Genomic DNA, 24,505 nt, shown 5'->3' on the forward strand with positions numbered 1-24,505 from the left:
TTGTTTATTGTAATGGAAACTGTTTTTGCCTTTGAATGTTAAGTTTTATACTTGAATTTTTATGGCTCTTTGCATTATTTAGCCTCTTCAGAGCCTTCATATGTTTTCAGTCTATTAAAGATAGTATTATCAATAGCAGTACAATTTGCACAATGCCTGTTTTGTTTAGTTTTCTTCTTGAAAAAAGTTATTAAAAACAAGTTTTTATCTAAATTAAGGTGAATTCATGGTTCCTTTTTCCACATAATGTAACTGGTAGTGCTTATGATTTTAAAAAAAATAATTATGTGATCGGTATCGGTGATCGGCCCTCATGGGTGATCGGAATCAGAATCAGCAGGAAAAAACCTGATCGGCACATCTCTATTTGATACGGTTTCATACATTGTGTAACCGGAAAAATAATACTAAAAATAATAATATAATATAAAATCAGCGTGATGCGTTACAGACAGGTGAGCGTGAAAGCTCCTCACCAGGCTGAACCTGCATGATCAGGTTAGCACTAGTTCATTAACTAACACACCGGCCAACCGGGAACACATAGATAAACTTTATCAGCGCAGGCAGAGCCGGGCGCTGGGCGGCGTGTTGAGATGGAAAAGCCACACAAAATTCTTTGTTCACAAATATAAATCATTCTCACCGCTCATTCAGCGCACCTCTGAAAGCTACAAGTTATCCCTGCAGTTCACATAGAGCTGCGCAACCAGAGCCAACCAGAGCTTGGTGTTTAAAGTCCTACCTTGATCAAAAACTCTGGAAAGAATCATAATTTCGCACAGGGGGTTGATGTAAATATCCATACAGGTCAGCCTGTGTCCAGTTTGAGTGAAAAAACATTTGCGGTGTGATTGGTCCGGCTTTAAATGCATAAACTATAAACGTATCTTCTATAAACATATCTTTTAGGAATAAATCTGCTACGCCAGTGAAGCGCTCAGAGCAACAGAGACGCTTTAAACTGCTACAAACCCTTATGTCGTGATACATTGTTCAGTTATATTCTCTAGACCTACATTTTTTTTTTTGGCTCTGGTGGCCTTTATTTGATCTAGCCCTACATTAAACTTCAATAAAACACTATCAAAATGCAAAAAGCTTAAGGATACAAATACTTGTTCAAAGCACAGTAAACCATACTCAATCAATCAAATTGTATTTGCATAGCATATTTCAGCAGCAAGGCATTTCAAGGTGCTTTACATAATTAAAAACAAAAAAACAGCATGCGACATTGAATAAACAGTAAGAAAGAGAAAGAGATTTTGGAAAAAGAAAAAACAGAAAATATTTTTTAAAAAAAGATAAAAATATACTTTTGTTACGGAATTTAAGCGCCTGTCGTCGCCGGACTCCGCCGTCAGTTTAACACGGGTATTATCCAGGCCCCGTCGCCTAACAGGACAAGGTCTCCAACCTTCCAGCACCAGGCTCAGTCCACCTATCGCTCGAATTTTTGCGCTAGGACTTCGCCGTCCTACACGGACCTATCTTCTATAAACATATCTTTTAGGAATAAATCTGCTCCGCCAGTGAAGCGCTCAGAGCAACAGAGACTCTTGCAATCAGTCTTCAAGACTTATTTCATCTAGACATGAAATAAGTCTAGATTTTGCTATAATTTTTATTTTTATGTTCTTGGGATTATCATGAATCAAGTGAATCATGATATCTAACGAGACCCCTTAGTAAGGTCTTATTTTGAACTGAAAATACATCTAAATATCAAAACTGCATTAGAAACTTAAGAAAAACTTTCTGAGGTTACTTGAGCAACAAGTTCCCACACCATGGATCTCTATAGAATGAAATGCTTCTCAAAGGAAAAAAACAAACAAAAAAAAACCCAGTTGTGAATAAATGTATGTCAGCCCACAGGAGCAGCAATAACTGTCTGGCAGAAGGAGTGGTTATTTAAAGAGGTTGTGTGAATGAGTGATTGATAACCAGAGGCCAAGTCAGAGCTTCAGATTTGCAGCAGGAGGTGGGCGGGCATGGCGGAGGCATTTGTTGTTTGCCGCCCTGTGTGATTCAGAGCCAAGTCAATCACAAGTTTACTGGGCTCAGTCCCATGACACAAGTTGCAGCTCCCATGATAAAGCCACCAATATTTAACTGACCACATATAATGGCATGGCATAGCACTGCCCTGAGAGTCATTACCACAGCTTGAGCATCCTGCCCTGTGTGTGTTCCACTTTATAATATTAAGCTGTGGTGCTCTCGACTTTAAAATAGTCCTATATAAATAACTCAATATATAGCTAAGCATGTGCCAATTAGATTGCAGTTTAACAGAAACTGTGAAAAACATCAGAGAAAGCAAATAGGAGCCATCTAAAGAGCACAAAAAGAGCTGAAAATGATGCAGCAGCACAAGTGAACCCCAGGTACAGAAACTGCTTCAACCTCTTACAGCTGCCAAAATATTGTTGGAGAATGTGTGTGTGTGTGTGTGTGGGCGCGCGCGTGCATGCGTAGAATCATTTCCCACTGAGGGCTTACAGTATATTAGCTCTCTCTTTGCAAAACAATAGAGCAATGATTGACAACTCTTCCAAAGTTCACTCCATCTAGGGGGAGGGGGGGTGAGAGGAGTTGGGGAGACTGCCCCTGAAATAACTACCATCATGCTTAAAAGCTCTTCATTCAGTCAGCCTGACACCCTCGGTTAGCACCTCGTTCCGTGTCTGGGCCGTGACCAAGACAGACGCTCATCTGTTTGGCTGCATAGCTTCGGGGAGTAGAGCTCAAGCTGCTGTTTCAGAGCTACAGAGTCCAAAACAATGAGCTCAAGTATGGAGGTACATTTGTCTCATTATTATTCCAACAAAAACTAGTTTCAATCAAAAAAAAAAATAGTCATCAAAATATTTATAATTGTAATGAAATATTGCTAACACTTTATTTGAATGGGGGTGAATAAGACTGTCATGACACTTTCATTAACATGACATAACACATGTCATGAACATGACTGTTTAAACTTTACCTTTAACATAAAGTTACCTCATTTTTAAAGTGCAATCAGTAATACTTTTATAACAAATTTATATCAGTAATGATTTCTTGGTTAATGTCAAGTTGTCATAAAGACATTTTGAATAATGTCAACTTTGTATTAAAAGTGTCATAATTTACCGAATGACACTTTATGACAACAGTCATAAATATTCATGAAGGCTTATTCATGAACATGACAGGTGTTATGTCATGTTTATGACAGTGTCATGACAGTCTTATTCAACCCCCTTCAAATAAAGTGTTACCGAAATATTTTTTGTAATGAGACAAATTTACCTCCATATTATGTAGGTGTTATGGAAACAAATTAACTGAGGTAATTGTTTTAGTATTAGTCAATCATAAAAACTAATTTTGATTAAAAAAAATAAATTGTGATGAAAATGGTTAGAATTTTGATGAGCTTGTGGAATGAGAAATTCCACAAGGTATATTTGTCTTATTACCATTCAGTCAAACTAATTCCAATAAAAAAATTGTGATCAAAACATATTGAATCAAAGACGGCATCAAAACCAAAACTTTGAGAATTGTAGAAAAAGATTTCTGTTAAAAATAAGAGTTTGTTTTGCCAATAACAAAAGACAAAACCTTTTGCTCAAAAATAAAATATTCCATTACAAAAATTGAAATTAGTTTTTGTCTGATTGTATATGGAGGTCAATTTGTCTCATTACAAAAAAATATTTCATTACAATTCAAAACATTTTGATAATTTTTTGGAATTAGGTTTTGTTTCATTGAATAATGATAAGAAATTTTCCTCCATACTCAAGTGTTTTGTGAAGAAATGCAGTTATGATGTGTGAGTGAGTGATGAAGAATGAGAGTATGAGGCGAAGGAAAGCCCTCTTTTAGTTCAAGTGTTGTATGGAGGACGAGTAATTATTTCCTGCTGGGCTGAATAAATGCAGCCGCAGACAGTTGAACAAAGAAGAGAGCGGGAGACAATGTTCTTCAAACCAAGCACAGCCCGGGAAGCATTGGAAAAAATCTTCTTATCCAGATTCTGGAAGTGGACACAAAAAGAAGATCTGAGAAGAAAAATTATAATAAAAAAACACTTGTCTGGAAAAACCACCACCTCCATCTGAATACATCTAGTGGAATCTGCTTTGTGCCAGTCGAAGACAACGAAGCATCAGCCTGGAGCACATGTCTCTAGTATCTAATGCGACAATGCCGCAGGGTTTCAGTTTGATTGCAGCAGCTCGCTGTGACACGCTGGCGACCCTCTAGCTGACTATCAACATGCATTCATCTGTGTCAACACTTGCTTTACGCCTTGGTCAATATGGAGAAACACATGTTGACTTCCTCTCCAACAGCAAGAAAGATAATGGGAGCCGAGCCCAGAGCTGCCCATCCTGCTTGGATTTTGATAACTACTCAGTTGGTGAATTTACATGCATGCTCCACTGTTCTGATCTGAAGCCGTTTTTTTTTTGTTTTGTTTTTGTTTTTTAGAAGCTTAACATTTTTAATGGTAACTGTATTTATGTAATTAAAAAAACATAACAGCTAAATATGTAAAAACAATTAGTGAACTAATAAAACACTCAGTCAAAGGTGAAGGTCTGAATATTTGACAATGTATGTTAACTGATCTGTACAGGCATAAGCCTTAAAAAAAATAAAATACTTCTACTTCATAACCAATAAATTAGACCCCATTTCCTTAATTTTGGGAGATCGACAGTCAGCCAATACCTACATGTGATACTGATCTTATCCATCACCGCAAAGGTCTGAAAACCAGTCATTGTCCCCTTTTATTTCCCATGAGAGAGTCGCTATATTTAGCAACTTTTCAGACAAAAGAAAAAAAAAATAATAATAATAATAATAAATCGGTACTGGCCAAAATTGGAATCGCCAGTTCAGCCTTTTAAAAGACCGTTGATCAGTGCAACATATGCTTCATCAACAATCCAAAACTCAAATTTAGCAACAAAAGCACCAAACCCTACAAATTGTAATGTTATCCACTAATAAACTATTTCTTTAGTTTCATTTCTACATCGGAATTTATCACAACTTTATTAATTAAAAAGAAAAATTTGATAAGCGTCATATGAATGTATTGCTGTGGGGCATCAGTTGTCAGAGAGGTCAAAGCAAGGAGCATTGTCAGCTCCAGCCATGTGTGGGGAAGGAGAGCAAGTCTCAGGGAGCCTGGTTGAGAACAGGACCTAAAGAACTGCCCCGGGCAATAAGCTCTATTCAATCATTCCCACTGCCCAGGGGCATTAAACACTGCTCCCTTCATCTGTCCCTTGCAGGCTGGATTGAGAAGACTTAATATTTCCATCACTTCTCTACCTCCTCCCCTAAGCGTTTAACAAGAAGCGAGAAATATTACTGATTTAACTGTAGCTACTAAATTATTTAGCGAAAATTTTTGAGAAAATTAGATCACAATAGGAATGCAAACTCATTTGACCTGTTCAATCGACAGTCCCTGTTGGGAATTAACTGTGATTTTACACTTTAAAACAAACAATTCCTGGTTAGTTTTCCGTGTTGCTTACTAACCTCAACTCTCTGTATTTACTGATTAACTTTAAAATGATAAACTAGAAAAGGGGAAGATGGGAGAATAAGGTGTTCAGTAAATACTGAACACACTGGATAGAGCAAATATATTTGAGCAGATAAGGTCTTTTAAAAGATATGCCAGCTTTTATGCTATGACTGTAAGAGCTCTTAAACATCCTGGTTGCTAGGATCATTATCTGTGCTTCACCTGAGCAGAGACTGAGTCAGACTGTCTGATTTCAGAGAGAGAAGTGGAAGTGATGTCTGGATAATCAGTGATGAAGCAAACGTTTGACTTGCATAGGCAGACCGGTCCGCATCGACCGTTCTGCACACTTTGTTTTCATTCACCATTCCTCTCATTAACTCTACAGTCACACATATTCTAACTGTTCCCTCCATCTTGCTGCTCGTTTCACATGATCTGTAAAAAAGACAACTGCACAGTTTTATTTTGCTCTGTAGTCATACTACCATTTGTTCACTGAAAATGCTTTTGGAATTTGTTTAAAAAATAAAACCGGACAAATAGTCATGGTAGATATGGCAAAGTTAAGGCTGCATTTAAACAAGAATTCTGCCTGTACACTAGCGCTAGTTTCAGATATTGATTGGGGGAAAGTTCCAAATTTACTCGGCAGGTCCGCTGAGACAAATTTGGTCAGCTGTAGTCGTCTGATGTCTGGCCAAAATATGGTGCAGTGATTTTGTTTTTTATAAAACATTTCTTATTGAGGTTTTCCGCTATGAAAATACAATCGTGTACGAGTCTGAACAACTTTTCTTTGTAGTTATTTCATGACAGTAATTATTCTTTCTCATATCAGAGAAAAGAAAAACAAAATAAAAAGTTAAAGTAACCAACATAGCAGCTAAAACACAGCTTCTCAAAACAGGGGTATTTGAGCAATTACAACCAGGTTGGATATAATTGTACACATGGCACACTGCAGGTTCCAACAAATCAAAACTCAAACAATCCCTCTGACAAGTGTACGTCCTTAATAAAATTAATTAAAGGACCCCAAATCCAATCAAAAACATATCGTTTTGTTTTCTTAATATATATTATTCTTTCTAGTGGCAAATTAGATGACATCTGCTTTAACCACTGGGTGGCACTAGGTCTGTTGACATTTTCCAAGCCAAGGCAATACATTTTTTGTAGATAATAAGCTTATGCCTATAAAAGTACATTCTGATTTGCCAAAGTTAGGCGCTGTGATTTTAGTATGATTTTGAAGGTTCATGTGCTGCTAGCTTCCACCACATAGTAAACAGTAAGCAGTTCCCAATGAAAGACTGTAGTTCATGTAACATATAGCCATGTCGCATGTTATTGTTTACATCTGGAAATTTCATGCATGTGGACAACACTGGAGGGCAAAAAGATGATTCCTTTACTTAGCATCCATAGACACAGTGACGCGGTAAAACAATTCTGTTAACAAAATGAAACCTGGAGATGTAGAAATTATTAATTTAGTGCAGTGCTCCACAGCAAATGGAAAAATAACCGTGTAAGAACAACTCAAAACCACTCGTGTTCTTTCTTCCTCATTCTGTCAGCTTTACGCTACACACAGTCAGTTGCAATAACAACTGAGGGATAACTGCTCCAGTGTTTGTGTGTTAAAAAACACACAAATATTTCCCACACAAAGAACAGAACATTCAGTCTGTTAAATTTTCAGGCTTGATGTTTATTTATTATTATTATTATTATTATTAATAAATACTGTTTGTACTAATATTATTAATAATAATATCACTTAAGTGATATTCTGAACACAGTGGTGGTTGATGAGCTAATTTAAACACCTGCTCTACTGGTGATCTGTCAGAGAGTTGGTCTGTCCCTTTTTTCTTTTTAAATGAACCACCGAATTCCGCAGCAGAGCTACACATAAAGGGTGCGTTCACACTGCAGCCTGAAGTGACTCAATTCCGATTTTTTTGACTTAATGCGACCTGTATCCGATCTTTTCATGGCAGTGTGAACAGCACAGGTCGGATTCTTTTTCGAATCTGACCCATATCCGATACGTATCCAATTCAAATGCGACCTAACGTTCAGGTCGCCTTCATCCGAACTGAACGTCACTGTTTATCTACAAATCTCACTATTCTGCGTCCTGATACGCGCAAGTGGGAAGAAAAACAACAACCATGACAGATTATATAAGGATTAAGTTGTTAATATGTTGCTCCGGCCGGAAAACAACTTCAAATATGTAAGCTAAGCTCCACCGTTAGCCTCCATGTTCACTTCCGCAAACACTGAGCACTTCTTTTTATGGCGGTTGGCAGAACACTTAGAATGCTAATGCTATTGCGCCCTCTACTGCGCATGCGGGACACTTTCAGGTCGTTTGCCCGTTTACACTGCAGAACGCATACAGGTCACATTTACTGGCAGTGTGAACGGCTCCAGCAAAAAAATCGGAATTGCCAAAAAATCGGAATTGAGTCACTTCAGGCTGCGGTGTGAACGCACCCTAAGATAGTCAAAGTCAAGCTAACATAACTGACCTACTTATGTTTTTTATTAGGGGTGTAACAATTCCTCAAATGATTCAAGTAACTTGATTATTAAAATTTCTCGAAGTACATTAATCTGCTTTGAAGCTTCATTAAATTATGTTTCATTATTTAGCGCACCGTATTCCGGTCGGGTGATTATTTGAGTTGCACAGCGCTCTCACTTCCACCTATGAGTTGTTGACAAAGGTTAAGTGTTAGCAAGATAAGGTCTAATTTTCAAGTTCGGTCTAGGAGGATTTTAATGAGGAATGATAATGCCTGGTTTTTATAATTTTTCGGGGGACCAACAGCCATCCTTAAAATGACTGGTGCAACGCCTTGAGTACGACAGCTGTATTCCTCCTGCAGCTGCTGCCTTTATCAGAATGAATGGCAGGGAAGAGCACTGTATTTGTATTTGTACAGGTGAGCGGATAGACTGAACATGGTGGGCAGCTGTGCTGTTGTCGATGCTTATTGCAAGTGTAGCTTTGCGGACGAACCAGAAAATACATTTCAGATCATCCCAGCCTTAAAGGGGTGGCGGAGCACATCGTGGCGGTATGTAGCTGGTAGATGCGTTTCTATGCATGACGAACAAAGGTGTGAAATCCCGTTGCTCACATAAACACAATAGCTAAGTGGGTGGGCAAGGTGAGAGTTCATCTATTAGATTGACTGAAGCTGAAAACGTAGACTAAAAACTGTTTAATATCAAATTGAATATAATTTCAGATTTTGTATAACTTTTCTTCAGGTTAACTTAGAAAGTGACCTATTATTGGTACAGGTTAGTTTTCTAAACTACAGAAAAATATGATCTGGTATTCTTTTTATTATCTTTTATGTTCTTTGATAATCATTTTTTGATAAAACCTCAGGGTATTGTGCAAATTGATCATGCTGCAAGCTCATGCGGATCACGTGAACAGGGCGTGCTTAGCTCTGGTTGACTTGGGTTGGGCTCTGATTGGTCTGCTGGTTCACGCTCTCAGTCCATGATTGGCTCATGGTCAGAGAGCGGCTACCTCTGATTGGATGGCTCGCCTGCAAGGATGGAAATGGCCATTCCCCCTTTGCACGCAGGCATCCCTTTGTTTAAGAGATAAAATACGAAAAAGCCCGCGGTTTGAGTCAGAGTCTGCTGTGGATCGCGTTCGAATGCCCAGCCTACGTTGATGCTGCTTGTCTCTAGGCCGAAGGCTCTCCGGTTTCACGAGGTAAGTGCTGATCACTTGAATGAATCGAGCATCACGTGTTTAGTCATAAGAGTGTTTTGTACTGTATTCTGTGGGGAATAAATCGAGCATATTTGTTCTAGCAGTCACAGTGTTTGATGCATGTTATTTTGCTGTAATCTGTGGGGAAATAAATCGAGCACATTTAATTCTAGCAGAAACAGCGTTTGGTTTCGTTATTGCCGCCGATCTCCTTCGACCCTGATTTAAAATTTCATAAAACAAAATAATTGTTACTTATGCTCAAATAAGAAAAATTGGACTGATTTTGATATCAGATAGTAACACTGCTGTTGTGTTAGATTTACCAATATTTTATTTTGTCAAAAACAATTTGTCCAATTACTCAATGAATTGTAAGAATAATCGATAGAACACTTGATTACTGAAATATTAGTTTACAACAGCCCAATTGTTTTATTAAAACCATTTACTGACCTGTGAAATGTGATACTTTCTCCCTTGTTATCTAGTTGTTGTAATGTTGACCATTACTATTAAAGCACTGCGTCCCTTTTTCTTTGATATATCACACATAAAATTAAGATTTAATGCATTATGTTGACAATTAAAACCAACAGTAGTCATCGCCGCTGTGACGTCATGTTGTACGTGTTCATATATTCCATATTAGAAGTTATATTAACTGAACAAATTAAGTAGCACAACAAAGCAAAATTCTATCCACAATCGTTTCTGTTATTTGCCCGTGCATGTGTACAATAAACGCAACAGCTGTCCATTAACAGCTGTGCACTTTCACACCTGTGGAGTACTTCACATCTCTATGAGGGGTGTTACAGAAAAGTTTCACTCTGAGACCTGGTTTCAAAAAGTGACAGAGCCAGAGTCACTGGTGTCCAGTAAACAAGCAGCTGGATTGCAACAAAATTATGGTTTACCTGAAGACGTGAGGAGAAACCCGAATCCATGAACTGAAATGCTGGCTACTCCTTACTGGACCTAAATGCACCAAAGGAATTCCTTGATAACATTGAACCCAACTGTAAATCTTCACCTCTCATCTGGAGCATTTGACATGCCAAACCTGTTCTGGTTCCTAATGGTTGGTTTGTGGTGTAAATACAAAGAAGCCGTCCAGTCTGTCGACGATGTCCTCTGCTTTAGCCCCCCTGGGGAACTCTTGGTTGAGTGAGCACCACATCTCTTCTTCTCACCTCAACCTAACGCCTCTCCCTGTTCCCGTCACTTTCCTGCTTTCCCTCTTTTGTTCTTGTCCAACAGTCTTCAACCCACATTTGAAAACACTCCCCACTCTCTTTCTTGTCCTCATGTGCCTTCCTCTGTGTTTTTGAAGACTCTCCCCCATTCCCCTTTCTGCCTGTCACACTTATTCACTTGTCTCATCTTTTCTCCCCCCACTCACTGGGTGGAGCCCCCCCAATTTAACAGCTTTCTCATTGTTTTGTCAGATCGCCAAATTGGCTATTGTATTTGATCACTCACACACAGTCAAATCCCATAAAATAATTAGGAACATTTAAAGCTAGCAATTAGCACACAAAGATTAGGCCTACCCGGACTTCAGCACAGATGCTGATAATGCTGGATTTTTTCATCTGAGTGGGGGCTGCCGTCTGCGAAAGGGGTGGGGCGTAGAGACCTGCATTTAGAAATTGAGTGCCGGCGTGTTACTCTTATGTAATTCCATTATCCCAGACAATTTGCCATAATGTGACAGTGGTGGAATCCACAGATTAGAATGAGTCTAATCCATCATTGGAAAAGACAGACAAACCTGCACACACACACACCAACACACATAGTATGTCTTCATACTTTATCCATTAAGCCTCTACTTATCCTTCCTGTTTAAAACATGATGGTGCTGAGAGAAGCGAGGGAAAGGAAATAATTTTTACATTATAAAGAATGTGGAGGAATACAGAAAGTTAAGGTGATCTACTTATGTCTACAATTTGGATCAATGAGAAGCATTGTCAGCAAGAGCAACATAGGCTTTCTGAAGGCTGAAAACGCCAAGTCAGGGAAATATTCACAAACAAATGACAGGGAATCAGTAAAAAAGCCTTCTAAACCAAGTTAAACATGGGCTACAGCAGCATATGACTGATTACAGCTTGTTGCAATAAGCAATTAATTGCACTATTAATTAAAATGAGCTTGATCATTTCCATTCTGATAATATTTTAACAGTAATTTTGTTTACAGAGACTTCATAATCTATTTCATTTACCGTTTTTGGTTGTTGTGTTAATTTGGGATATGGACAATGTCGCTCAGTTCCAGTGTGAATTGTTCTGTACAAATTAAAATGTATTAATCTTTGAAACGGTGGACCTGCAATATAATGGCATTATCAATATATTACATGAAAATTGTCTCAGAAAACACAACAATATTATTGTTTATCTCAATATCAGCCAGCAAAATTTGTTATTGTGACAGGTTAAGAAAAGATGGGAAAACATTTTAACCAGGTAATACTGATTTTAAAAAGAAACAAAAACAAAAAAAACACATCATGATCAGAACATTCCTAAATAACATATTGACTAAAGTCAGAGCTCAGCTTCGCAGACATGAGGGGAAAAATCCATTTTGTTTAAAATACAACGCAGATGAAAGCTTGTTGAAATGGCTGATAATAGTGCAGCAGTCAAAGACTAAGGCATCTTCAGACTTCCTGTGATCCCCTCCATTAGTCAGCTTCAAACTTCTCCTAATGGTTTTCCTTTGACCCCAGGGCTGCCAGAGGTGAATACCAAACAGTAAAATACAGCAAACCTAATCTGCAACGACACACAGTTATTCACACAGCAACGAGGTTCAGATGCCAGAAAAGGTTTAATACGATAGAAGCTACTTCACTGGGTGTGTAAACTTATTCCCCAAAAAAAAAAAAAAAAAAAAAAAAAAAAAAAAAAAAAGAAAAAACAGACTGGCTAGACACTTGGTCCTACACAGACTATTAGATTAGTGGCGAGTTCAGGTACAAAGCAAAATACTTTTCTTGTTTACGAGTCAGAAAGGGATAAGTGTAGATTATTCCTCCTTGGGCATTGTGTTTTGGGTCAAGAAGTGCCTTTGCAGAAAGGGAGGCCTCGTCTGGGATCTCCAAGCCTGGGTTAGGAACACTGATAAAGATGGGTCCAGGGGTGCTGTGGTGGTGCAGGGGTTAAGCACAACCCACATAGGGAGGCCTTAGTCCTCAACGTGGCCATTGCAGTTTCGATTCCTGGCCTGGTGAACTTTGCCGCATGTCTTCCCTTTCTACCGTTTACCCTGCTTTCCTGTCATAGCCTTTTCAAATAAAGGACACTAGTGCCAAAAATACCTTTAAAAAAAAAAAAAAAAAAAAAAAGCTGGGTCCAGCATTGGACAGGTTTTAACAAAAAATTTTAAGAAGCTATGAGGTAACAACTTCTCAGTTCATATCCTTGCCTTTCATTAGCTCACATCACAGCAGAGTAACTAACTTGGTTTACCTTAGAGGGACCAGACGTCCCCGATTTCCGGGGACAGTCCCCGTTTTAGGTGGCCTGTCCCCGGCTGAAGCCATCCCCGGAAAAGTCCTCGATTTTAGCCTTTTATAAATGAGAAAAAAAAATTTTCATATAGATCGTTATTACGGTAGCCGGAGACTCCATATGGCAGGGAGTAGAATGCGCTACCAAGCGTGTGGCGCAACAACAGCAGTTACGGTAGCTGCTCGCGCTACTGTTAATGTTACAGAGAAGAAGAGCAGCAGAGCCAACCGCCAATAAAAACCAAGAAGAGCAGAGCGCGCTGCCAGAAAAGACAACAAGCTGGAAGAACAGAGGTCGAGTTTTGACCAGCTTCGAAGGAGAGCTGTCCTGTGTTACGGTACGAGTGTGCATTAACGTGTTTTGTTTGGACTGGGCTAATCTTTGTCGTCATAAAGCTTTGGTTCTCGATAAAATAAAACTAAGCTTTTCTTAACAAACACTAGACAAGAGCACAATGAACAGCTACAGAAATAGCCAAAGTGAGAGAAATAGCAATAGGATGGTTAAAATAAACTCATTGTAAAGAAAGATGTTTTGTAATTAACTGGTAATCTTGGGGTTGTATTTTCAAAGCTAGATATGACTTTATACATATGAAAGTTTCTCACAAAAAATGGAATCATTCAGTGACAGGAAAACTGAATGAAGAACACGGACTGAAACTGATGAGGATGGAGAGATAATTTCTTCTGTTCGTTTAGCTCCAAACAATATTTTTGCTAAATATGGCATTTTTGACATTTCACCACCTGATGAAAAAGGTTAATATTTATACTAAGATTTTACTAGGATGAATCCAGCTCCTCATCTCAAAATAACCAAACTCTAAAAGAAAACAAATCTTAATTTTATTCATTACATTGTAACTTTTCAGTATGTCATATGTACATTCTAATATTTTTGGGGAGATTGTGATGATATTATGTCTCTGTTTGAGAATAGTGACAGACTGATAAAACATGAGACAGGAGGAAAATAGTCTGATAAACTAATTGAATGAGGAAAATGGGAAAACTGACAAAGCTGGAGAGAAAGATGAAATATGAACATTTTATTAAGTAATTGTGTCTTATAGGTTGTATTTTAAGTGTTTCTCTTTCTCTTCACCTGTGGTGTTTCTCAGTTTTTCTGCTGTTATTCTATCCAGACCTCTATACCATGTGGCTGATGGATCTTCAGACCGAGGAGGATTTGCAGATCCAGAGATGAGCTCATGTTAGCGGACTTCCTGACCAGAGTTCACTCATCTCAAACACACACAACGTCCTTACATATCAGCTACATAACTTTACACACACAACTGAGTTGGCACTTTTCCCACAGTGCCAGAGTCTGCACTTAATGTGAATTTTTGTTTTCCAGCTCTCATTTTGAGAAACAACCTACACTATTTCAGTTACACTGGAAGTAGTGGGATACATCCAGTGAAATTCATGCTCCATTCATGTTGACATGAATGGCTCCATTCAACATTAACATGTGGACAAAGTTGTTGGTACCTTCTGTTAATGACTGAAAAACCCACAGTGGTCATTGAAACAACCTGAAACTGACAAAAATAATAAATGAAAATTTACTGAAAACTAACCAACAAAAATCAGAGATTGTTTTTAATTGATGTTCAACAGAAGAAGAAAACAACAGACCAAGATGACTACAATTGCACAGATTATTCTGAAACACAGGACTGGAGCCAATCTCCCTGGCTGCGGCCGCAGGAAGAAAATAGACAAATTCAAGATGGTCACTAAAAGTCCAGAACAATCAAGTCCAGAAAGTAAAGGTGAACTCCAAGATCAAGGAGGTCTTCATGTGAGACCAAGGGGGAAAGCAAATCATAAAAAAGGGAGGCTGGAATTTACCACAAAGGCCTTTGAACAGATGAGACAAAAGGTACATCAGTTCTATGGTCAAAAATGCTACTAAGTTTTAGCTACCATCATTTTAATTGAACAACAATTTAAAAGCAGTGTCTGACTTTAATTAATTTGTCAAGAAACAATTTTTTTAACAACTTTGGCACGTTCAAAGTAACTCCGGTAACAACGGGGGCCCTTTGGTCAATAAAAAAAGGAACAAACAAGGTAATCAAGGGGAAGCAAGCCCAACTAAAAAAGAAGGAAAAAAATTCCCCCCATATTTCCAGTTTTAGTTTTCTATCGCTGCTATTACTTTTATTATTATTAATAGTAACAGTACTACTGTGTGGAGAGACATGTTCCTGCTTTTATATTTGGTTTTTAATGTTTAATGTTAATAAATAAGTAAACTTTAACTGTCCCAGTTTCTTCATTTTAGTTTGATAAATTTGTTTCTTTATCGCCGAGTGAGAAATGTCCCCAGATTTAGTCTTGGAAATCTGGTCACCTTAGTTTACCTACTACTGCCAAGACCAGTATTGTGATTCCAGCTTCAGACTGCAACCTCCTCTCTGCTCATCATCACGTAGCCCTGTCATGGTCATCAAACCCCATGTTGTTGTTTTAATAACTCTAGTGAATGGGAAGAGATAGAAATATTCACCTGAAAATGAATGTGACCAAAAAGACAGTTTGGTAAACTCAGGATTACAGAGGGTGAGCGCTGCAAAGGGACCCTATGACTGCTACCTGTTGTAGCAGATACTGGTCAGCAAGAGATGGAGGCGAATGAATTATTATGCCTATCATAGACATAATAATCTGGACAACAGTTGTTAAAGAGATGCTCTGCTTTAATCCAGAAAATTTTCACTTTTATTTATTTATTTTTTTAATTATTTTTATTTATTTTTTTTTTTACAAAAGTCCTATCTACCATTTTTGCCTGTTTTCCCTGAAGCTGATTTTTATTTTTATCTTTTAAAAACAATTTTGGTTACAGATGCTTCAGAGCCCGTTTTAATATTTTTGTTTCGTTTATTCATTTAGACCTTTTGAAATGTTGTCCAGTTCTATGTTGTTAAATTTTCTTCAGAAATTAGGGTGAACCGATAAATCGCAATGCGAGTTCTTATTTTTGGGAGACCTGTGATTGACCAATACTTGCAAGTGAAACCAATCTTATCCACCTCAATAAAGGTCTAAAAATCAACCACTGTCCTCCTGTTCTGCTGTGAGAGAGGTTTGACTGACAGACCCACAAACCAGGTTATGTCCCCACGTTTGCTGTCAACAATAGTTACTCTCTTGCTGTATTTGGCAAGGTTTAAAACCAAATAATTAGCATTGGTCAAAATCGTAATCGACAGGCCAGGTTTTTTTAAAGGTCAGTAATCAGTGATTGGCCAGAAAACTGCAATCGGTGCACCCATAGCAGAAATTCAAGGTGTTTTTTTTTTTGTTTTTTTTTTTATCTTTTAGAGGGTGGTCTTGTATTAATAAACCATTATTATTATATTAGTTGAAAATGGTCTCAGAACAATATTATTGGTTATTGCAATAACTTCTTGGAAATTGTACCGTCCAGTAGAATTTATAATTGAAACTGGCCAAACTTCAGCTAATTTTAACATCATGTGCAACTGGCAGGAAAACTAGCAAGAAAACTTCCTGAAATTCTGATACTGTTGGTCACAATTAGGCCTGTCATAATAAGCAACAAATCAGTTAATTGCATGATAAATTAAAACTAGCTTAATAATTTCCATCTGCAAAATTTATTGTTTTTCTCATTCTCCCTTCAGTCTGGTTCAACCAGCCTTCTCCCCTCCCCAAGGATGATTTTGTTTACAGAGATTTCATAGTTAATTTTATGTGTTGTTTCTGTTTTTTATTTTGTTTATTTTGGATGTTTGAAATATTTTAGATGTTACAATGTTCATTAGAATTTAAAGTTAATTAAAGTCTTGCATTATTACGAAACTACCATAAAATTACTTGAAAAAGGTCTCAAAACAGAAATGTTATTGTTTATCACAGTAACATCTGGGACAATTTATCATCTGGCAAATGTTTTTATTATGACTGTTCTATTTCTGATAAAGTGAAATTAGCAAACACTTGTGACTTAATACGTGAATTCATACTCGGACAAAAATGGTGGACAAAATATCCACACAGCCTTAAAGTGTGAAGTATTTAGCTAAGAACATCTTGCTTAGTCTGAACACATCAAATGGAGAGGAAAAGCTGGCTAATTAGTTCTTAGAAAAAGAGGCAGCCCTACGATGACACAGCCATATTAATCAAAGGGCAAACGGGAGTTTGTGAAAGGCGCTGCAGTGATGTCAAGTGCTCCCATGTTCCCCAAAAAACAAGAGAAATAGCCCAGAGCCAAAACACAGAGACTGAGATACGCTAGCTTCCTGCTTCCCTGTGAGCGAGCTCAGCCAGAGTTGTGAGTTGTGTCTTAAGTTATTTGCAGCTGGAAAGACAGCATGGAGGTGAGGAGAGTCAGACAAAAAAGATCGAACTCCATCTACTGCGTTCACCGTGAAGCAGTTACGTGGGTCGCTCCCCTGTTTTGTGTGACGTCAGTCAAGCCACTTATTGTAAAAACCACAGCTTAAAAAAAAAAAGACAAAAAAAAAAAAGTTAGAGCGGAGGGCTTGTGAACAAAACCACACATGACTCATCTGTCTCTATCAACATGCAACTGGTGATGCGAGTGAGCCGTGGCACAGGCGACTCATCACCAGAAAACATTCCCCAGAGCGGGAGTAGGTGTTGCCATACGCAAGAAGCGAAAGGGAATCCCATTGCGACGCACCCGTGTTTTTGAAGCTTAGTTTCCCATAAGAGAAGGCGCTTTGTGGTGACGTTGCAGAGTCCTACCCTGCATCAGGTTCAGGGGGGAAAACGCCTGGGACATCTAGGGCTGAGTTAAGAATGGAGATAAAGTGTTGACTGAGTGCAATTCTAGACAGGTTTCTCAGCAAAAAAGAAGCTATGAGGGGATAAAAGTAAGAAAAATCCTAGCAAAAGAAGCAGTTATAAGGACTAAAGTTCAAAACTTATTTTTATTCATTGGCATTCAAATTGAGGTCTGGTACTGCAATTTCTGTTGTGATATCATAAAAGAAAAGTTTTATTTTTATAGTTTTTATGCGTCTTTTAAAAACTGATTGAAAATGCACCACAGTTCTGTACAAAGTGCTATACAAGCAAACTAATATTTATTACCTCAACCTTTTCTTGAATCTTTAACTACCACCTCAGTAAATACTCCCCAAATGAAAATTTCCAACATCCTAATGAACAAAAATCTCCAGAAAAATCCACCAGCATGGCTGTCATTCAGGTCAAACTGACAGCTCCAGAAAAAATCAAACAAAATATTAATTTTCAACAACTTCAAACTCAAATATCTCATACACACAATTCTGCAAAACTTCTTTCAAGGAGCCTGTGGCACACTGTGTTTGACAGCAAATACAGGGCAAAAATAGCCAAACAGGTAATAAGCTTGACCTTTTGGCAAAAAAAAGGAGCACAATTGCTTTAGAAACCATTACAAGATATAAGTATAGCTAAATGACTCTTTTATACTGCCATCAAAGTAATAAATCACACTTGCTGCACCATTACAATAACCTCCTGTAATCCTACAGGTAGATGCATGCAATGTTTCACACCATGGCGATATGTACAGCTTTCATTCAGCTATTATGAAGTATGGAGCCTCATACTGTACCAACAATCAAATCCATCCAGCCTACCTACCTAGACGGGTGCACAACGATGCGATTTCCGTCGCCTTCAAAAATCAAAAAACAGGATCCGAACAACGGCCACAATCAACAAGTATCCGCCCATAGACAGAAGCAGGCAGTCGATCAAAGTTGTCATTCCCATGAAGTGCGATGCAAAGCAGCAGCAGTAGCAAGGAGAGTAGGAGGAGGAGAGAAGGAGAGGAAAAAAGAGAGACGCTCAGACAGACGAGAGGAGGTGGAGACGGAGAGAGGGAGACTACGTTACCTTGTGGATGTGCCCTTCCTCACATCGCAGATGCTGCATTTGAAAGCCTCGGCGGTGTTCTTGAAGGTGCACACGCTACAGTCCCAGTAGCCGTCGTCCGCCGTCTGTTTGGCTTGTCTTTTTGGCCTTATAAAAAACAACAACAAAAACAAAAAACTATTAAGGGTCAAGTTGGGTTAACAAATGCCACCAACACGTTTCATTAATTAACAACAGAACAGAAGAAGACTGTGACACACGGGGAGCCCGCTGCTCAATATCCGAGCTGCTCAAAACGGGCACAAAGGTATAGCGTTGTTGTCATTATCACCCCGGGTTCGAGTACCGGCCAGGGAGAGCTCCTTTACGTATCCACACAAAAACGGGCGACTATCCACAGCGTCCAACTGTATCGTCAGCTAGGCTAGCAGTGGGGCTGAGAAGCGCTGCTATATAAAAAAAATTCGGTATCGAAGCTTAGTGGGTCGGTACGCGAAACCGATACCAAACAAAGCCAATTTCGACATTGACCCTCCAAAAGGCTTCGTCGAAACAGAGTAGCGTTACATGGAATGCCCGGCGTCTCCTCGTAAAAATTTCTCTTTGTCTGTTAAGTGACTGGCTCGCAGGGAACGAGAAGCCGCCATAGTGACTGCACTATTCTAGCTAGCTGTGGCATACCCAACTGAAAAGGGGGAGAAACGATTTCTGCGTGAGAGAAACGCATCCAAATCTCGATCCCAGAACGCACAAACCCGAACCTAAACCGACCGAGGGCGGTCGCATTACCTGGTAGGGCTCTTTTTGTCGCCCATGGTGACGAATAATCCTTGAAAATGAGAAGAAAGGGGGGCCTTCCTTTAATTGTCAGTGAGTGAAGTAGAATCCAGATAGAGCCGCTGCTGAAGCTGTTGGCAGACAGGCTCCACTCAGCGCTGGCTCGAGGCACGGCATAGCGACTGACTGCACGTGGTCATGTGACCAGGTACTGGCCAATCAGCGGGCGCAGAGGTTTAAAAGTCTAGATAGATATTTAGTATCTATTTTAATAACTACTAGAGATATTTGACACTTCTTTCCCCAACTCATACGCTTATCGCCAGCAGACACCGAGCTGCAATTTAGATATTGTTCATAATCCTTGCAAGTAAATCAAATGTTTGTCACAACTGAATAGAGGGGATTTAAAAGTCCAAAGAAGAAGGCGAGACTATTAAAACGAAGCAAAAAATAATAGGTAATATACAGAAAGGTAAAGAAAGATCATGTCAAAAGGGCAACTGTAAAACAGACATATCATTCAAACTGAAGCAGGTGCACCAGGAAGCTACGTATGAATAATACCTTACCTTTTGGGTCTCTGACCTCAGCTGTTAAATGTCACTTCTCTCTCTGCCACTTGTTGAAACCGACAGCTTTCAAATTCCCCCATAACGCATCTTCAGAACATGATCAGCATGTTTGTCATCACACAATTACAACCAAATGATTGCAGATCATTTGGTAAATTATTTTTTACTTTCCTACTCTGTTTAAAGGGAGGTTTCAACTGTTTTGACCAGATTTTTAAGTGTTTTGACAACTTCAACTTTTTTCATGTATCCATTTAACTTTTTCACATGTTGCAACTACAAACCTCAAAGGACTTTGTGGAAATTTAATGTGATAAACTAAGGCAAACTGATGCATTGTTGTTATAAGTACAAGGTAAATGATGTGGCATTTCACAGTTTTACAAAGTAGTTATAAAAGTATGGTGTGCATTTGTATTCATCCTAGTATTCTGTATACAATCAGTTGCAACCAGCTGAGCATTTACTCGGGGTGGCAAGAACAAGAACCAAGGACAGAGCTACTGAAATGGAGAGGTACAAGGCTTTTTTTTTTTTTTTTTTTTTTGCTTTATCTTTACATTTCTTGTCCGTCTTTCTGGAGTTATCCAACTCCACACAATAAAAATAATGATGTTTCAACAACTAGTTCCAGAAATTCACAAACCAGAGTTAAAGGGAAACAATGAGTTCCTTCTCTAAGAAAGAGAACTAATTTTTCAGGTTTTTTGGAGTATGTTCCAGACTTTACTCTGAATGAGCTGCAGAGATCCACATGAAGCCATTGAGAATGTGTAGCAATATTATATTTTTACTGATCCTCTGTCCAGTCTGAATGAATGAGCTTTCTCCAATTTTGTGAAGAAAAAATGAGCAGAAATGTCTTCAAAACTGTGAAAAGTTCAAAGAGTATGACTGGTTGCACTGTAGCTGTATGTTGCAGTGCAACTCCATTATAGTCTAGAATTGTAGTCTGCCTGTAATTTTAACAATGGGAGCAGAGAAAGTAAACAAGGTTATTCAGTCCATGTTGGTCACTCTTCCAAAAATTGAACTAACATTAACAGCCATCTTGTTCACATCCGCACTGGCAGGAGTATTTTCCTGTAAGCTACATAGCGTTGAACTGGTGCATTACATAAGCCATGGCCATGTTGGAAAAATTTAAAATTTTACCAACATTAGGTAAAATCTTAAATTTCAACAGAGTCCACACCTCCAGGAAGCAATCGTTTCTCAATAACCAAGAGCCCAGATCATTTAGACAAAGCAAATACGGTAGAGCAAAAGGCTAGCTTTTAACCAGGCTAACAATAAATACCAGATGGAGTTAATTTGTATTCACTGGAAAAGCTCCTGAATATTTTATGTATTTTTATTTTCCAAGAAAGAACAACTAATCTGAGCATATTGTTTAAATCACAGTGGTAAAGGGAAGATAGGTGTGTAGTAAAAGAGACATTTAGAAACATTTATTGAGAGCAGCTGGTCCAAAGGTGAAAGAAGTGCAGATACATTACTCCCTCACTGACTGCACCCTCTGAGATGGGGCTTACATTACTTGGAAACAATTTTACAAGGCAAACAGTTAGTCCTCATTCATTATTTATAAGAGGTGTGAAGCTCCAGCAACACAATGAAACAAGGTGCTTCTGGCCTGCTGTGAAAGAACTTTAAAGACTCTTGTTTTATCATGGAAAAAAAGATGACTGAATTCCCATTCATGCCAGTGGGGAAAACTGCAAAATTGAATTCCCTGGAGAGGGCTTAAAGAAATTGCTAGTAACTGTCAGGGTATTGTTTTATCTAAAATTCAGTACCCCTCTCAATCTGACTGTGTCGCTCATCTTGAGCAGAGGCTTTGTTTGAAGTGCGAGGCGGACCTGAATTCCAGTTCTTACAAAGAGCTGCTGCAGAAGAGTCTGGTCAATGAAGATTGAGGTGATACTGCTTATGGGCATGTATGATGTAACATTTCTCTAAAGTGCTGAGAGGTGCCAGGTCGGGCCTCTGTTGCAGTCAAAGCACCAACATCAGTATCGCTGCATTATAAGACAACTGTCTTCTCACACATATCAACTTAAGTGACATCTTTATGGAGAGGAAAATAGTCTCAATAACTGTGCGTGTATAATGTTAGATTTATAATCAGTGTAAGCATTTTTGTAAGCACTTACGTAATTTTAAGATAAATGGAAAAGCAGCTAATGTTCCAATAATGTTGAAAAAACAAAATTTGGCAATTGCGTTGTTTCCATTAAATAAAAATTGCAATTAAAATCACACGTTAAGTTTGTTCACGCAATATGTCACTAAAAAACATGATCCACTTCCTGTCATCTTCTTGCTCGTGGTTTGTGTCAGTAGCTTAAGACTGCTAGCACTGATGGAGATATTTAACCAGTCTTCCAAGACGATGTTGGACATGAAGGCCTAATTTGTCTTCAATGTTTTTGTTGTGTCAAAACCAGGACTTGGGCCAGATTTTAGAAAGGCTTTACAGGGGGCCAGGGACCCAAATTTTGGGGGGCCTTGGGCTTCCACTGGACATACATTTACGTAATTTGACATTTCTAAAATAAATTTGCTTAATGTAAAATCTCAATAAAGTGTTCTGGTGGTAGGATGAGGTGGTTTTCTTGGCCAGATCAAAATGGGTTTATTGGAAACAATTTTTTCACATCACGAGTCACATGATCAGCAACCAGATGTTTGAACAGCAGTCAAAGGGGGGTGGTAAAGGGGCTTTTCAGCTAGTCGGCAAACACTTCTCTCTTCCCAGCACAAAACAAAGTCTTCATGTTGACCCAAAAACTTGTGGTTGCCATTCACCTTTAGTTAACCTCACTTTCACTTCCAAGTGTGTTGGAAGTGAACTGTTCTACCAAAATCTACAACCGGGTTGTATGAAATTGATGAATTTGTGAAAGCTTTTGTGACATGTGCCTGGTACTGCTCAAATTTTCTGCAGAAGGCAGAGTGAAAATAGCACAGTCTTAACTTTCTTCATATTTGACTCTAGGAGATGGAACTTAGAAAATTCTGTTCTCAGGGTTAACCGACACAAAGTGGTCCAACTGTTCACCCAGCTGAAGCTTAAACACACCGACACCGTGCTTTGTTCTTGATAGCCATAATTTTTTTTTTTTTGCATTTTGTCAACTTCAATGTATTTTAATTGAGATTTTACATTTCAATACAAAGTATTTTATAGCTACAGAGTGAAATTGTACACTACTTCATAAAACAAAATCTGAAAAGAGTGGCAGTCATTAGCATAAAAATCTCCTGAGTCAATTGTGACCAGGGTAATTTTTCCCATTTATGATGATAATATATATTGTTTTCTTTTACCATTTTATTTCCATCCATCCATCCATCCATCCATCCATCCATTTTCTTCCGCTTATCCGGGATCGGGTCACGGGGGTAGCAGCCTAAGAAGGGAGGCCCAGACTTCCCTCTCACCACCCTCTTGTTCCAGCTCCTCCGAGGGAACCCCGAGGAGTTCCCAGGCCAGCCGAGAAACATAGTCCCTCCAGCGTATCCTGGGTCTTCCCCGGGGCCTCCTCCCGGTGGGACGTGCCTGAAACACCTCACCAGGGAGGCGACCAGGAGGCATCCTGACCAGATCCCCGAGATACTTCAACTGGCTCCTCTCGACGCGAAGGAGCAGCAGCTCTACTCTGAGTCCCTCCTGGATGACCGAGCTTCTCACCCCAGTTTTTCCCTGGCAAACTTTTTCTAAGGGAGATCCCAGACACCCTGCAGAGAAAACCCATTTCAGCCACTTGAATGGGTTCACGGCTGAACGCATTTCAGCCGTGATCTTGTTCTTTCGGTCATGACCCAAAGCTCATCACCATAGATGAGAGTGGGAACGTAGATAGACTGGTAAATCGAGAGCTTCGCTTTTTGACTCAGCTCTAGGGTTGCCACCTTTCAGAAATCAAAATAAGGGATGCCCACTAATGCGTGTCGTCCTAGTCTCATGAGCGGGCGGTGGGGGGAGGACTGCGGCGGCAGCGTGTCGTTTAGTCTGTATTACCCAGAAAGCAGTTGCGCACAATATCGCAACACTAACACCGTTGGTGAAACAATGACTGGGGAAGCCTACTATATAAAGTACTCGGGGACCACTTCTTTATTATTATACATACACATTTGTAGAATATGTAACAAATTGTGTCCCATATTGGTTCAATATGGGATGCTACATTTAACAGCCAAATACGGGACGGTTCCGTATTTTAAGGGATGGGTGGCAACCCTACTCGGCTCTCTCTTCACCACGACGGACCGGTACAGTGCCCGCTTCACTGCAGATGCCAGGACAAGCCCCCTGACCTGGAGAAGGCATTCTACCCTTTTCCGGGTCAAGATCATGGCCTCAGTTGTGGATGCACTGGTCCTCTTCCCGGCCGCTTCACACTTGGCTGCGAACCGCTGCATATCACGAC

At 39.1% G+C, this 24,505-nt stretch overlaps 1 protein-coding gene across 2 annotated transcripts in view; it reads right to left on the reverse strand.

Annotated features, from left to right (window-relative positions):
- The window catches only part of rybpb (RING1 and YY1 binding protein b), a 46,707-nt gene extending 27,023 nt beyond the window's left edge, over positions 1 to 19,684 (reverse strand). Inside the window, exons 1-2 of one of the 2 annotated variants that reach the window (XM_016665884.1) lie at positions 19,504 to 19,684; positions 18,736 to 18,861 (exon numbers count right to left, since the gene is read on the reverse strand). In XM_016665884.1, coding sequence (XP_016521370.1) covers positions 18,736 to 18,861; positions 19,504 to 19,529 — 152 coding nt within the window. In that variant the 5' untranslated portion in view covers positions 19,530 to 19,684. The remainder of the gene's footprint in view (positions 1 to 18,735; positions 18,862 to 19,503) is intronic. The other variant, XM_007541769.2, reaches the window with a different exon arrangement.
- Between the last annotated feature and the right edge of the window lie 4,821 nt (positions 19,685 to 24,505).

Source organism: Poecilia formosa, unplaced genomic scaffold (assembly GCF_000485575.1).
Source record: "Poecilia formosa unplaced genomic scaffold, Poecilia_formosa-5.1.2 Scaffold630, whole genome shotgun sequence".
NCBI lineage: Eukaryota > Metazoa > Chordata > Actinopteri > Cyprinodontiformes > Poeciliidae > Poecilia > Poecilia formosa.